Source organism: Vipera berus, assembly GCF_964194415.1.
Source record: "Vipera berus genome assembly, chromosome: 9".
NCBI classification, from domain to species: domain Eukaryota; kingdom Metazoa; phylum Chordata; class Lepidosauria; order Squamata; family Viperidae; genus Vipera; species Vipera berus.
In genome coordinates, this window is record NC_138212.1 from 15851820 (window position 1) to 15866224 (window position 14405).

The 14405-nt window shown below is 42.0% G+C and overlaps 1 protein-coding gene across 1 annotated transcript; it reads left to right on the forward strand.

Moving 5' to 3' along the window:
• The first annotated feature begins 3741 nt into the window (after window positions 1-3741).
• Window positions 3742-13738, forward strand: LOC308671985 (interferon alpha-inducible protein 27-like protein 2A). The gene is made up of 5 exons (XM_081334521.1): window positions 3742-3811; window positions 4073-4093; window positions 4462-4491; window positions 8939-9100; window positions 13520-13738. The coding sequence occupies exons 2-5, from the start codon at window positions 4090-4092 to the stop codon at window positions 13591-13593; spliced, it is 270 nt and encodes an 89-aa protein (XP_081190647.1). The 5' UTR covers window positions 3742-3811; window positions 4073-4089; the 3' UTR covers window positions 13594-13738.
• Window positions 13739-14405: the final 667 nt, after the last annotated feature.

A 14405-nucleotide genomic window follows, 5' to 3' on the forward strand; every position in this document is an offset into this window, starting at 1 on the left:
AAAAAAAAGGAGATGACTTTATTATTTTTTTTGTAGGTGCTTTTGTACATGAGAAATAAAAAAAAATCCACTGTCCGTATCGGTTCAATGTTTCCTTTTATTCAAAAACAACAGAGTTTAGGATGACCAGGCATGTCCATTGATTCATTTTGATACAGTACTGAAGAAAAAGTAGTAAAAGGCTGGGGCAAGTGTATTTATTATTTTTATTTTAGCTTATTCATTTTGATACAATATGGAAGGAAAAAGCCGCAAAGGTGTATTTATTTATCATCTTATTAAATAATGTATTTATTTATTTATTTACATATTTAAATAATTGATGTGGCCACCACTCTCAGAATTGGGAGTGCAGTTGAGAGATAGCAACATCTGTAGCAAACCACAATGGCACAAAAAAGGACAGTCCCACATGCTGTGAGAACATCATACAAATACCACCGTTAAGTAGCTGCGTTGCAGCATCACATGTTAATCCATAAATCGCGGCACTTGAGAAATGTTGTCCTCACGTGGGTGTCCATCTTCTCCTTTCCCTTTGCACCACAGATGGTCCAGAAATTATTTCACACAAAACTAGCCAGGTATACCTGCAAGGCTGTTGTTTAAAAAAGATAAGAAGGTGGAGCTTTGATGGCATCGTTGCAGCTTCACCTTCTTGGCCAGACCTTGAGGGTTCCTTCAGGAACAAAGATATCTCCATTCAGCCTTCTGTAGAGTAAACACGTCTTGATGACTTCGTTTCCAGGTGGGGCCTGTCAGAAACACACAGTCATACACACACACAGCATTCTTGTCCTTTCTCTACCACCTGAGTGATGTGGTTCAGGTCCATTCTTCTATTCATTTAGGACACAGGTTAAGAGTCTCCCGAATTTATTTACTTATTTTTAAGTTTTATTGATTTTCTAGTTTTACATTTAAATATTTAAAAAGCAACATGGCGGCTGAGTTAATCGATAATTCAATAACATACAAATATCTTTAGTACAAGCTTCAGACTACTACCTTAAATATTTCCTCTCTTTTCCCCTTAGTGTTTACTGTCTCCTGTTTAAACTAATACAATTCTTATTATATCAATCAAATAAAAATAACTTTCTTACATTTAATCAATCATTTTTAGTTTACACATAGGTTATTTATTCTTCTATTCGTTTAGGACACAGATTAAGAGTTTCCCGAATTTTATTAAGGGTCTCCAGCATCTTAGTCTTGGTCAGACACACAAGGACACATGAATGTTGTTCCCATGTGAAAGACCCTGCCTGCACATACAAGCAAGCTTAGAGACAAACTTAACACAAGGAATTTCAAATGGGGCAGTTGTGTTAGGAAATTCACATCTGGTCCTTTACACATTTCTAAGCAAGTGGGAGGGACACGTTGGCTCAGTGGGTTAGGACGCTGAGCTAGTCGATCAGATGGTTGGTTGTTTGGCGGGTCGAATCCCGAGTGCCGCGTAACAGAGTGAGCGCCTGTTACTCGTCCCAGCTTCTGCCAACCTAGCAGCTCGAAAGCACGTAAAAATGCAAGTAGAAAAATAGGGACCACTCCGGTGGGAAGGTAACAGCGTTCCGTGCGCCTTTGGCGTCTAGTCATGCCGGCCACATGACCATGGAGATGTCCTCGGACAAGCGCTGGCTCTTCGGCTTTGAAACGGAGATGAGCACCGGCCCCTAGAGTCAGAAACGACTAACACGCATGTGTTTACCTTTAAGCAAGTGGGACACCCCTGAAAGTTCTTGCAGAAGGTACATCTGTCCAGTGTCTTTCTGGTTTTGCATTCCATCACCCTGATCTCAACCCATGTTATCTGGTCAGTAGGCTTTTACAAGCACTGGCATTCAGCTGGGGCTACTAAATGCCAGATTGGCTTGCATAAGGCCTCCTTCATCTGTGATTTAATGTACTACTGAGACCTGCCTGGGTCCAGAAGCAGAAGATGTGTTCCCCTTTCGGGAATGGGCCCAGCCATGTTTGGTGTGTACCATCAGCTTAGATTCCAGGCAGGGGTGGTGATAGGATCACTGTTATTTGAGAATCTCTTAAGACTTTCATGGGCGCCACTCCATGGGTTGCCGGATATAAGGCACAGTCAGGAAAAGGAGGTCTTCTATGCTACCCATTCCCCAGGTAGAACCATTTCTGCTGCCCAGAAATGCCCACAGAAAGAGAGTTTAAAAAAAGAGGGCAGCAAAACAGCATAATCAAAGCCCCACTCTTTTTTTTAAAAAAAAGTCTGTCATAACACCTGCTTCAGTTGCAGAGCAGCATTGAAAAAAGTGGCTTATGACCGTTTTTCACATTTACAACCATTGCAGCATCCCCATGGTCACCTGATCAAAACTGGGACACTTGGCAATGCAATGAGGGTTGTATTGTTCCAGGGTCAGCTTTTGTGACCTTCTGATAAGTAAAGTCAATGGGGAAGCCAGATTCACTTAACAACTGTGGCAAGAGATGTTGTAAAAAGGGGCAAAACTCACTTAACAAATGTTTCACTTAGCAACATAAATTTTGGGGTCAGTTGTGGTCCTTTGGCAGCTAGTGGTGCTGTGCAGGTTCTGAGGTTTTGCTTGATTAAAAAAATACAGGAAACCAGAAGTTGCCTTTAAGCTTTATGTTTTTATTCAGCTGAATAAAAGACAGAAGCCCCAGATGACAAGAAATCCTTGTATTTATTCTTTCTGATTACATAAGCAATCCATCCAGCAAATGTGACGCACATAAGACAAAAATTTCAGTGTCTGGCACACTATAGATAAGAAGGGAGAAAGCAGAAGTAGCTAAAAATGTTCCCTTTGGGGTGTTTCCCTGAAGACATCGTACGTTAGGACATGGGGCGTTTTCCTTGCTGTCTTTTCATGTCACTGCATCCAGGACTCTGCAAGTGCCCAAAGACAGCAGGGCCATCTGCACATATTCACAATTGATACTTCCTACGCGGTGGCTCAGTGAGTTAGGACGCTGAGCTTGTCAATAAGAAGGTTGGCAGTTTGGCGGGTTGAATCCCGAGTGCCGCGTAACAGAGTGAGTGCCTGTTACTCGTCCCCGCTTCTGCCAACCTAGCAGTTTGAAAGCACGTAAAAATGCAAGTAGAAAAATAGGGACCGCTACGGTGGGAAGGTAACAGCGTTCCGTGCGCCTTTGGCGTCTAGTCATGCCGGCCACATGACCACGGAGACGTCCTCGGACAAGCGCTGGCTCTTCGGCTTTGGAACGGAGATGAGCACCGGCCCCTAGAGTCGGAAACGACTAGCACACATGTGCGGGGGAACCTTTACCTTTTACCTTTTATGCTGTCTCCTAAATCTGGGTCAACAGTGGTGTGGCACTGGTAGTGGTTAAACAATTATCCATACACCACTGTATATGTCCTTCTGAATCGTACCCATGTGATTGGCATTTTACATAAGGTTTCTGTTTATTATCTGAACGTTGCACTTCAGCAATACACAAACCAAACAGCCCCGGGACAGATGCAGATTACCATCCATTAGCAAATGGTCAGGATGCTTTCACCGCAATGTGAGAACAGCCTGCCATGAATTCACAGAGAGGACGTTGATCCTTTTCCTCTGCTGAGAAATCGAAATTAAAATGCTACTTGGGAAACCAAAACCAAAAATTAAGATATAGGGGCTGGGTCAATATTTAATGCCTGGAAGGTCTATCATGAAATGCTATTGGATATCTGTCATTAGCCATGCCCACTATGGAAATGTTTTTAAGCCAGTGTACAGTGAGTAGTACTAGTATCAGCTTGATTTACTAAAGAATAATCTGCTTTCCTCTCCTGTTTTACCAGGTACCAGGCAGTTTGGGTTTTAGTCTTTTCCTTTTGGGTTACAGAACTTTTTGAGCATAGTGTGAAAAATCAGTAGTTTTCAGCTGGCTTGGGGAAAATATGATCAGATTTGGTAACTAGGCTGCCTAGAACACAGTAATGGCTGGAAACGTCAGTTCTGGAGTAAATGGTTGAATGGACTTCAAGGCATTGGGTCAGCAGTCAGAAGTTGTTAACTATAGAATATATTTTCTTACCAGAGTTTCTGCTTTTTACTTGCAGGTTGCATCAACAGGAGGATGGGTAAGAAATAAGACCAACTGACTTTCTAGTCATGAACATGTTGTCAACCTTGCATGATATAGTTATAAGGGCTGTGTTCACTTGGCCATGTAAAAGGGGAAAATGCTATTATTAACACTTCACATCAAAGGCATCCTTGGTAGGGGTGTCTGAGTGTGGGAAGTGTGTGTGTGTGTGTGTGTGTGTGTGTGTGTATAAACGTCATCAGAGTCCAACTTCTTTTTACCTGCATGATGTTATGGAAAATTCAACCTTTCTTTTACAACATTGGGAAGTGTTAAATTTGACTTCCCTTGGCAATACAAGTCTCTTACTTGAAACTTTGTATATATGTCAAAAATCTGACTGGCACATATCTATTCCCTTAGGCTTGTTAATAGGGGCTGCCCTCGGACTTGGTAAGTTGTTTCTCTATGTTGCTTAATGGATTGTCATCATCTTGGTGGGAGAATTTTGCATTAGAGGAGCAGTTCTCAGTGCAAACAAGATGTTTAATTGGGGAAAAGAGAACTCTAGATTTTGGGGCGCTTCCTGGTGCTGATGGAACTTGAGCAGGATCTTCCTTTTTTTCTAGCTTAAAAGCTAGAAAAAAAGGAAGATCCTGCTCAGGTTCATGCATCAAGAAGTACATGCATCAAGAACCTGTAATACCCAAGTAATTGTTACTATTAACAAAAATGATTTGAGGATACATAGGGAGGTTGGAAGCTTCAGTGATAAGGGCAGTCTTCAATCTGTACCAGAGATGGGCAAGGGTTGCAACAGTTTGTGTGAAAAATGGTCATGTCATTTTTTTCATTGCCATTTTAACTTTGGTCGCTAACAAGTGGTAGTAAGTCGAGGACTGCCTGTATATGCTCCTTTTTTCCCAAATGGATTCCTTTCCCCCCCCCAAGTTTTTATTGATTTTCCAAATTACATTTACATATTCAAAAAGCAACGTGGCGACTGGGTACAGCAATTCCATTACATTTAAATATCATCAATACAAATCTCAGAGTATTACAACTAATTCCCTTGTTCCCCCATGTTATATACAGTCTCATGTTCAAACCAACATAATTCTTATTCTATCAATCAAGCAAAAAACAACTTTCTAACCTTCATCAATAGTCTTCAGTTCATACATAATTAATTTAACATTCTATCTTTTAGACAATCTCTCACCTGATAAGTTTATCTTAAGTATAATTTCCCATTAATATTTTAAATTTATCATTTAATCTTTATGATTTCCAAATTTTAAGTGACCCCAATTTCTATCACGATCCCCTCACAGTATCTGTATTGACCAATTAATAATACAAAGTAATGTTTTTATTTTTCTAGTAATTCTCAAATATCTTTGCACTTCAAATTTAACAGCCAAAGTTTCTTCTTGGTTTTACTTAACCTTTATCTCAGCTCATAACAATATCTTAAAATCAAATCTTAATTATTTTTAAGCATTCAAACTTTTAGCCAGTCAGTAACCTGATAATTAATTTTCCCTTAATATTTTAATATTTTTTTCCAAATTTTTAATTGACAATTTATCACAATTCCTCACACAATATTTAAAATACACACCTTATACATAGATTCTACCATCTACCTTAACAAACTAGCAAAACAATATAATATTTTTATTTCAGTATTTATGGTTCTAGATTTTATATAACCAAAATTTTCTTTATCTCAAATCATTACAGTATCTTATGTTCAGAATACATGTTCTAGCCATTTAAATATATTCTATTTTAAATCTCATGTATAAGTAAAAACCCAAGTCCTTTTCAATCTTATTCTAGCTTTTCTTCTTTGCCAGATCATCTTTCGTGTCTTTGCTTTTAAATCATCAAATAAATCTCTTTGTGTTGTTGTGGCTATTGTTTGATGTTGGGGGAAATAAACACCATCCAACTGCTGTTTTCTCAAGAGGGCTAGCTGATCTAGCCGCTCATCTTATTTTTCCGACTCGGCATAGCTGTCCCGAAGTATTTATCTTCTCTTTCATCTGCTTTTCTTTTGGATCTTCGGATTCCTTCTGGTTTATAAGAAGAGTCCTTTCTTTGTTCTCTATTATCAATTTCTTCTCTGTGTTTTCCATTATCTGTATTTGTTGAATATATAAGTCTCCTGTCATAATATTTGATTGCTCTACTTTCTTTGTAGAATCCTGTATAGATGATTCTTTGGTTAAAGTCATGATTTGAGTTCGCATATTCAGGCTGGTTTCTTGTTTTTTTCCAGCCGCTTCTTAGTTCATCACCAATTATAAGGAGAGTATGGATAATCGCTTTTAACATGCAAAGAGTTTTTTTTCCTGTTCCTCCTCTGTGGGAGAAATCCATTCCCGTTCTTCTTCCATTATAGGTAAGGTAAAGGTAAAGGTTCCCCCGCACATGCGTGCTAGTCGTTTCCAACTCTAGGGGGCGGTGCTCATCTCCATTTCAAAGCCGAAGAGCCAGCGCTTGTCCGAGGACGTCTCCGTGGTCATGTGGCTGGCATGACTAGATGCCAAAGGCGCACGGAACGCTGTTACCTTCCCACCGTAGTGTTCCCTATTTTTCTACTTGCATTTTTTACGTGCTTTCAAACTGCTAGGTTGGCAGAAGCTGGGACGAGTAACAGGCGCTCACTCTGTTACGCGGCACTCGGGATTCGACCTGCCAAACTGCCGACCTTCTGATCGACAAGCTCAGCGTCCTAACCCACTGAGCCACCGTGTCCCTTCTTCCATTATAGTATATTAAAATGAAAGCTTACAGTCAGAGAATCCACTAAATAAGGAGTTGAGCTAAGTATCTTGCAGTTGGTGTCTCAAGGCTATTTATAGCTTATCTCTTTTTAAAGCTTTTCAACAAGTCTCTCTTAAAGCAGTCTCTTTTCAACCAGCACCGCCGGGCAGGCTGGTGTCTTACTTGGCTGTGGCTTAGAGGGCACTTTTTCCAGCGCCATTGTAACTTCAAACAGTCACTAAGCGAACTGTTGTAAGTCAAAGACTACCTGTACTTTATCACCTTTTTCCTCTTTTTTTGGTCAGGTTTTTGACACCTTGCTAGGCAACTGGTGGTACTCGGATGTTGCCATATCCTAACAGTGGTACAATGGGTGAAAAGGTTGAAAAGCCCTGTCTTAAAGAATAGTAGGTTACAATTTTAGCCACCAGATGTCACCCCAGAATTTTTTATCTTCTATTTTAAAAGAGAAAAACCCAGAGCTTCAACAGAAATAGTGAGTAAAAATCAGAGAAAAATAAAAAGTAGAGTTACAAATCTTATAATCCACTAATTTTAGGAAGTACAAGTTCCAGTTAGGATCCCAGTAGTATTCCAACGTTTTAAACTCCCCTGTGTAATCAATCGCCACTGTTTCTGGAGGGAGGGCTAAATTCCCCCTTTCCTCACCACAGGGGGGAAAGTACTTTGGCAGCTTATGTAGGTAAGTAAGTAATTAGGATAAGGGACGCGGTGGCTCAGTGGGTTAGGACGCTGAGCTTGTCGATCAGAAGGTCGGCAGTTTGGTGGGTCGAATCCCGAGTGCCGCGTAACAGAGTGAGCGCCTGTTACTCGTCCCAGCTTCTGCCAACCTAGCAGTTCGAAAGCACGTAAAAATGCAAATAGAAACATAGGGACCACTACGGTGGGAAGGTAACAGCGTTCCGTGCGCCTTTGGCGTCTAGTCATGCCGGCCACATGACCACGGAGACGTCCTCGGACAAGCGCTAGCTCTTCGGCTTTGAAACAGAGATGAGCACCGGCCCCTAGAGTTGGAAACAACCAGCACACATGTGGGGGGGGAACCTTTACCTTTTTAAGTAATTAGGATGTAAGAGAGGTAGATCTCACCCAGTCTCTTCCACGCTGCTTTAAGGTTGCTAGATGGTAGCTTTGACTTCGGCTGTCTACAGCCTAGGGACGAGCCATATTTCTATGGCCGGTCCTTTCATCCACCAGTTTGGAGGGAATCGTTGGCTCTAATGGGAGAGTTGCTGCTCTCCTGCAATGGGTCCTCCTTGCTGGTTGCTTCTTTGGGGCGACTTTCGGCCCTTTTCAGGGGCCCCCAGCGATCCGAAACTGAATGGGGGAGACAGCAAATCTCCCAGCCGTACACGGACTCCTGTATTCCTTTTTTTTTATTAAAAAGTTTTGTAAAAATTACAATATAATCCCCAAAACCAACCCACCCACCCCCAAAAAAAACCCCTCTCCCTCCCCCACTTCCCAAAGCTGAACACAGGGTTACAAATATAACAATCATAATCTAACATTAACCAACTATACAAATAACCAAGTTCATAATGCACTTTAACTCCCCTTTAACAACGGACTCCTGTATTCTATACAGTGCCATACCATCAGTGTGTCATTAATGTTCACAGAGCACAACGCTAGAGAAACAGCAAAGTTTTTTGTTGAAGGATTAGTTTGCTATCTTCTGTGAGTAAAACCTCTACTGGGCTAGGTTGTACTGTTTCTGTTTAGACCAGGGGTCTTCAAACTTGGCCCTTTTATGACTTGTGGACTTCAACTCCCAGAATTCCTCAGCCAGACACGCTGGCTGAGGAATTCTGGGAGTTGAAGTCCACAAGTCATAAAAGGGCCAAGTTTGAAGACCCCTAGTTTAGACCGTAAGGGACATACAGGCAGGTGAAATAATTTAGAAAGCCAATGAAGTGATTAAAACATCGGATTGCTTTCAGAAGACATGCATTCTCTTTGACCGTGCAACTGATTGAATGACCGGTGAGAAATAAGGTGTGGAAAGAAAAATTGGCAGAAAATGCAGTAAACAAACAAACGATATGAATTTATCTCAGGTCTAGGTTACCTGTGCAGCAGTAACTAACAGCATGCTTTTCAGGTACAGCTGCCATCGGTGCTCCGCTCATACTGAGTGCCGTGGGGTTCACGGCTGCCGGCATTGCTGCTGGATCGCTGGCAGCGAAGATGATGTCAGTTGCAGCCATCGCCAACGGCGGTGGTGTGGCCGCTGGAAGCCTCGTTGCCCTCGGGCAATCAGCTGGTCAGTATCACTTTTCAGTTTTTTTTGCCCTGTTGTTGCAAAGCCTGTAGTGGCTCAGCCATTATGCCATAACCTTTTGCCAGGTGATTCTCCCATTTCTTCAAATGCCTGTTGCAATTTTGAAAAAGGGATACCTATTTACCAAGAGCCTTGGTGGAGCAGTGGGCTAATGCCTCCTTAAGTAACACCAGCTGCCTGCAATTAGTGCAGGTTCGCGTCCCACCAGGTTCAAGGTTGACTCAGCCTTCTATCCGTCCGAGGTAGGTAAAATGAGGACCCAGATTGTGTTGGGGGCAATAAGCTGACTTTGTAATAATGCCGGTTGGGGTGTGTGTGAAAGCCCTAATAAGCAGGCATATACATAGAATGAAGGCTACTGCTAAGCTTGTAAGCCGCCCTGAGTCTTTGGAGAAGGGCGGGATATAAATGGAATTAAAATAAAAAATAAAAACTTGTGGGAAGGTGCCAATGGGAACACAGAAACTGAATTTTATTGCTTTAGATCATTTTAATAGGAGGAATTGTCAACCTGGTATGCTGCAACATGCCTTTCTCTCTCGTGGATGGGCAACCTGCATTCCCAGGACCATGTGTGACCTACAATACTCTTTGTGGAGACTCAGCTGACTTTGCATAATTAGTATCAGTGAACAACAGTTTCTTATTGTTCCATGATGGGAAACCCTAATGTTAAGTCCTAAAATGGCAGTTGATAGATTGATCTGCGCCTTCAAATCAGTCCCGACTCCTGGTTACTGCCTGGGCAAGTCCCTGCAGTTTTCTAGGCAACATTTATCAATAGGAACCAAAAATTGACCGGGGGGGGGGGGGGGCTCTCCATTCCTGCCTGGTCATCTCCTGCTTGGACTATTGCAATGCGCTCTATAGGGGCTACCTTTGAAATTATCTGCAAGCTTCAGCTGGTGCAGTAGGCAACTATGTGAGATGACATGTCACATTTTTGCTCCAGGGTGCCAGTGGGTGCAATGGGTGCGAGTTTTCCTCCAGGTCCAATTCAAGATGTCAGCCATGGTTTTTAAAGCCCTCCAAGCTACGTACAAAACCCTCTTTTGTCCCATTACATCTGCCTGTCCCATCCAATCAAGCAGGGAAAGTATGCTGCAGACCCTGTCAGTTAAATAATTCCAACTGGCAGTGTTTAGGAACAGAGCCTTCTCTGTCATTGCCCCTGCCCCATGGAATACTCCCCCCCCCAGGAGTGAGACAGGCCTCCAATTCTGCAGTCTTGCACAAGTAGCCCTGAGGAGTATGCAACTATGGGGCTGGTTGGCACCTTGAGAGCCCTCCCTTCAACTTTTATTTTTAACAGTGTTTTAATGTTGGCTCTTTTACATTTTTAATTGTTATGTATTGTTCTTATATTTTAATATTTTATTGTACACTGCCCAGAATTCCTGTGAGGGAAATGGCCACTTTAAAAATGTGATAAAATAAAATTTTTGGAAGAGGCTGCCTTCTTTTTAGGGTTAACAGAGGGACTGGCCCAAAGATCTAAACCAAGATTAGAACTCAGGGTCCCCAATTTCTGTCTTGGTCTCTTAACCATTATACCCCACTGGCTCTTTAAATGGCCCAAGTACAAGGATGCTCAGGTTCCTAGCCAGCCACCTTGCTGGATCCACCCTTCCCCGGTATGTAGCTTTCAAATAAGGCAGGGGTGTCAAACTCAATTTCATTGAGGGCCGCATCAGCATTGCGGTTGCCCTCAGGGGGCCGGGTGGGTATGGCCAGGGTGGGCGTGGCCTACTGGGTGGGCGTGGCTAGAGTGCGTATGGCCTACTGGGTGGGCATGGCCAGCTCTATATGGTTTGCATCAAGGGTGCCTATGGGGGCCCGGGCAGGAGTGGCACAGGTCTGAGGGTCTCTGGCAGGAGGAGGGTCTCTGGGCCAGGGCCAAGGCAGTGGGGGCCGTTCCCTCACTGTTTCCAGGATGGCTTCGCGGGCCGCATGAAACCACTTCACGGGCCGGATCCGGCCCCCGGGCCTTGTGTTTGACATGTCTGAAATAAGGTATGTGCAAAATAGAGAAAATGTTCTGTTGGAACTCAGAACCAGAGACTTAACTGTGGAAGGTCTGTCAACCTGCTCCATGCCAGCCATAATTGGGCAGAAACAAAGAGGTTCCACATTACCACAGAAACAAACTAGAAATAGTCTGGAGTGTTTTGGCCAAGAAAAAAAACTGAGATTCAGAATCCTAGATGGCAGTACCCGGATATAAAAGACAATCAACTGAGTTTTAAAAAGGCTTGGGACAAACACCTATGAATGAATGAACCTTTATTGTCAAAGTACAACCATGTATATATTGAGATTGGCTGAGCCTCCCTTTGTGCCCCCACCCCCAACTTAGTGACACAAACCCTCCATCTTATTACACCCTGTGAGCACCGGCCTCTCAAGTCAATTATGCATAAAGTTTATATTATTAAGTTTATATTATATTATATTATTTCCCATTCAAAAGCCTAAGAGCCCATGGATAAAAGCTGTTCTTCAGCCTGTTAGTACGGCTGGCTATACAGCTGGCTATCCCATCATCTGACAAAAATTAAAAATAAAATAATAAAAATGATATAAAAATAATAAACAATAAATTCATTAATTAAAAAGAAAAAACTCAAAAGTGCAAACTCCAATGGCTGCTGTCTTTTTCTGAGCTTTGTTTCTGTTAACCCTTTGCTGCCATCTAGTGGTGCTTGTCCAAATCTGGTACAGGGAGTCCAGGATTTACCACAACTGAGTCCAAAATTTGTTGCTAAATGAGACATTTGTTAAGTGAGTTTTGCCCTATTTTACCTTTCTTGCCACAGTAGTTAACTGAATCACTGCAATTGTTAAGTTAGTAACATAGTTGTTAAGTGAACTGGATTTCCCTATTCTTTTTACTTGTCAGAATGTTGCAAAAGGGGGTGACATGAGCTGTCATAAATATGAATCAGTTGTCAAGCATCTGGATTTTGATCACGTGACTCTGGGGATGCTGCAATGGTCGTGTGAAAAATGGCCATGTCACTTTTTCGGTGCATTGTAACTCTGAGCAGTCACTAAGTGAATTGTTGTTAAGTTGAGGACTACCTGTACTGTAGCGTTAGCACCAGGATTCCCTTTTTCTTTGGAAGAACGTACGTTCTTACAGAAAGGACACAATGAAAGAGAGGTTGGTGTTGTGTTTCTGATTCCTCACAAGACGCTTCCCTTTCAAAAATCAATTACTTCCAGGGATTTTTGAAGGGTGCAGTGGTTCCAAAAGATCAAGATGGTGGCTACAATGGTACAAATGAAGCTCTGCATGGTTTTTTTGTGTATCTGGCTTTGCAGATAACACAATTAATTTATTGAGGCCACATCCTTGCAAAAAATATTACGGTACATTGATTCTATGAGAGGGTTATTTTTTTAAAAAAATATTTTCAAATACACCTCTCTCTTCTTCTAAACCTAATTGGATTGTTTCTCTCCATTCCAATATTTAAAGATCTGCCTGCAATTACTTTTTCTATTTTTCCTGAAAGCAAAACAAATGGCAGTTTCTTCTTGATCAAATGAACATTTGGAGGGAAGTGAGAGGACAAGAAAAAGCTACTCAGAATAGAGGCCCCACCCCGTAAACATGAAACATTTCTCTTTGCCCAGCTACCCATTTAATCCTCCAATGTAGTATATAGTACTAATGGTATGCCAAACCAATATTTATAGGACATGCATTCTTGAGGGACAGAGAATATACAGGTCAAATCACCAAGTGCAAAGTAGCTTTTGGAGTTAAAATATATAAAGCATCGACAGTGTTCAAGGATGAACAGACGATATGTCCATATCACTATTTTAACAGGTGAACAGAGTATTTTGCATTTTAAAATGTGTTCTGAACAAAAGGGTACAAGAGAATGAACTTTACACAGACCAAGATTGAATGATAGTCAAAGAGCTATTCAAAACCAAGGTACCAGTGCCAAACCTTTGAAAAAAATACGTAACAATAATTAAGCAACGCTGAGTTTAGCTGTTGTTATCCTGCTGAATGTGAAGTTTGACTGCCTTGAAAATAAAGACTTAATGAACATGAGTTCTTTGGGAATAGGGCGGTATATAAACCAAATAAATAAATAAAATAAAATATACACAAACTCAAAATCAGTAAGAATCAAAAATTTACAGGGTGCACTTACCTAAGTACTTAAGCAGAAAATAAAAAGACCAAAGTGTAATTGTACTATTTACATTTACAGTACTTCTGTACTGCATGTGTGTGGCTTATTTTCCCTAGCTTAATTTGCATAAGATCTTATTTTTAAGCCTCCTAGATATCACATTGTTTTCAGACACTTGCAGGACATTTGATAAGTTGTTTTTCATCTTCCTAATTCTGTTACCTGTTTTTGTTTTTTACCCTAGGGATGGCAGGCCTTGCTGTCAGTACCAAAGCTGCAATAACTGCCACTGGTGTAGTGGTGGGGCTTCTGGTTTAAGAAACATCTGCAAAGGAGTTCACGATGTCATTTAGAAGAGCAGACCTTAAATATATATCTGTGAACTAAGAAGCTTATTTGCTAATCAATAACCAATTCATCTCAATCATAATCTGAATAAAATTTCACAAGTCTCTTCTTTCAATTGGATGAGTACAGCACTTTTCAACCAGTGGTACGGGTACCACCTGTGGTACATTGGCACCTGGCAGGTGGTACACAACCATCCTAGAAAAGTGGTAGCGGGGGAGGGGAATGAGCTGAACTGGTGGCAGCACTGCACAAGCCTGAGCGAGAGATGGCTGGAGCTGCAGGGCTGTCAGGGCTCAGCGGAAGCACCAGGATCAGCGCCAGGCTCCAGCTGGAGTTCGGCGCTGATCGTGGCGCTTCTGCTGAGCCCAGAAGAAGCGCCGATCAGCTGGAATGTTGCAGCATCTCCAGTCTTGAGAGTTACATTAAAATGCTTGGCAACTGACTCATATTTATGATGGTCACAGTGTTCCAGGGTCATGTGAAGTGACCAAAACCTGCTGCAACCACCTAGTAGACGGGGGGGGGGGGGGGATAAAAACCAAACACACACTCCCCCGCTGCCAATCTTCAACAGAAATGCTCACAATAAAAACCTCGGAGAGGAGGAAGAGCACTGCCAAGCGGGCAGGCAGGTGTCTTGCTCGGCTGTGGTTTGGGGGCATTTTTTCCAGTGCCTTGTAACTTCGAACAGTCACTAAGCGAACTGTTGTAAGTCGAGGACTACCTGTACTTCACTTTTTTCCTTTTTTTTTGGTCATCAAGTTTTTGACACCTTGCTA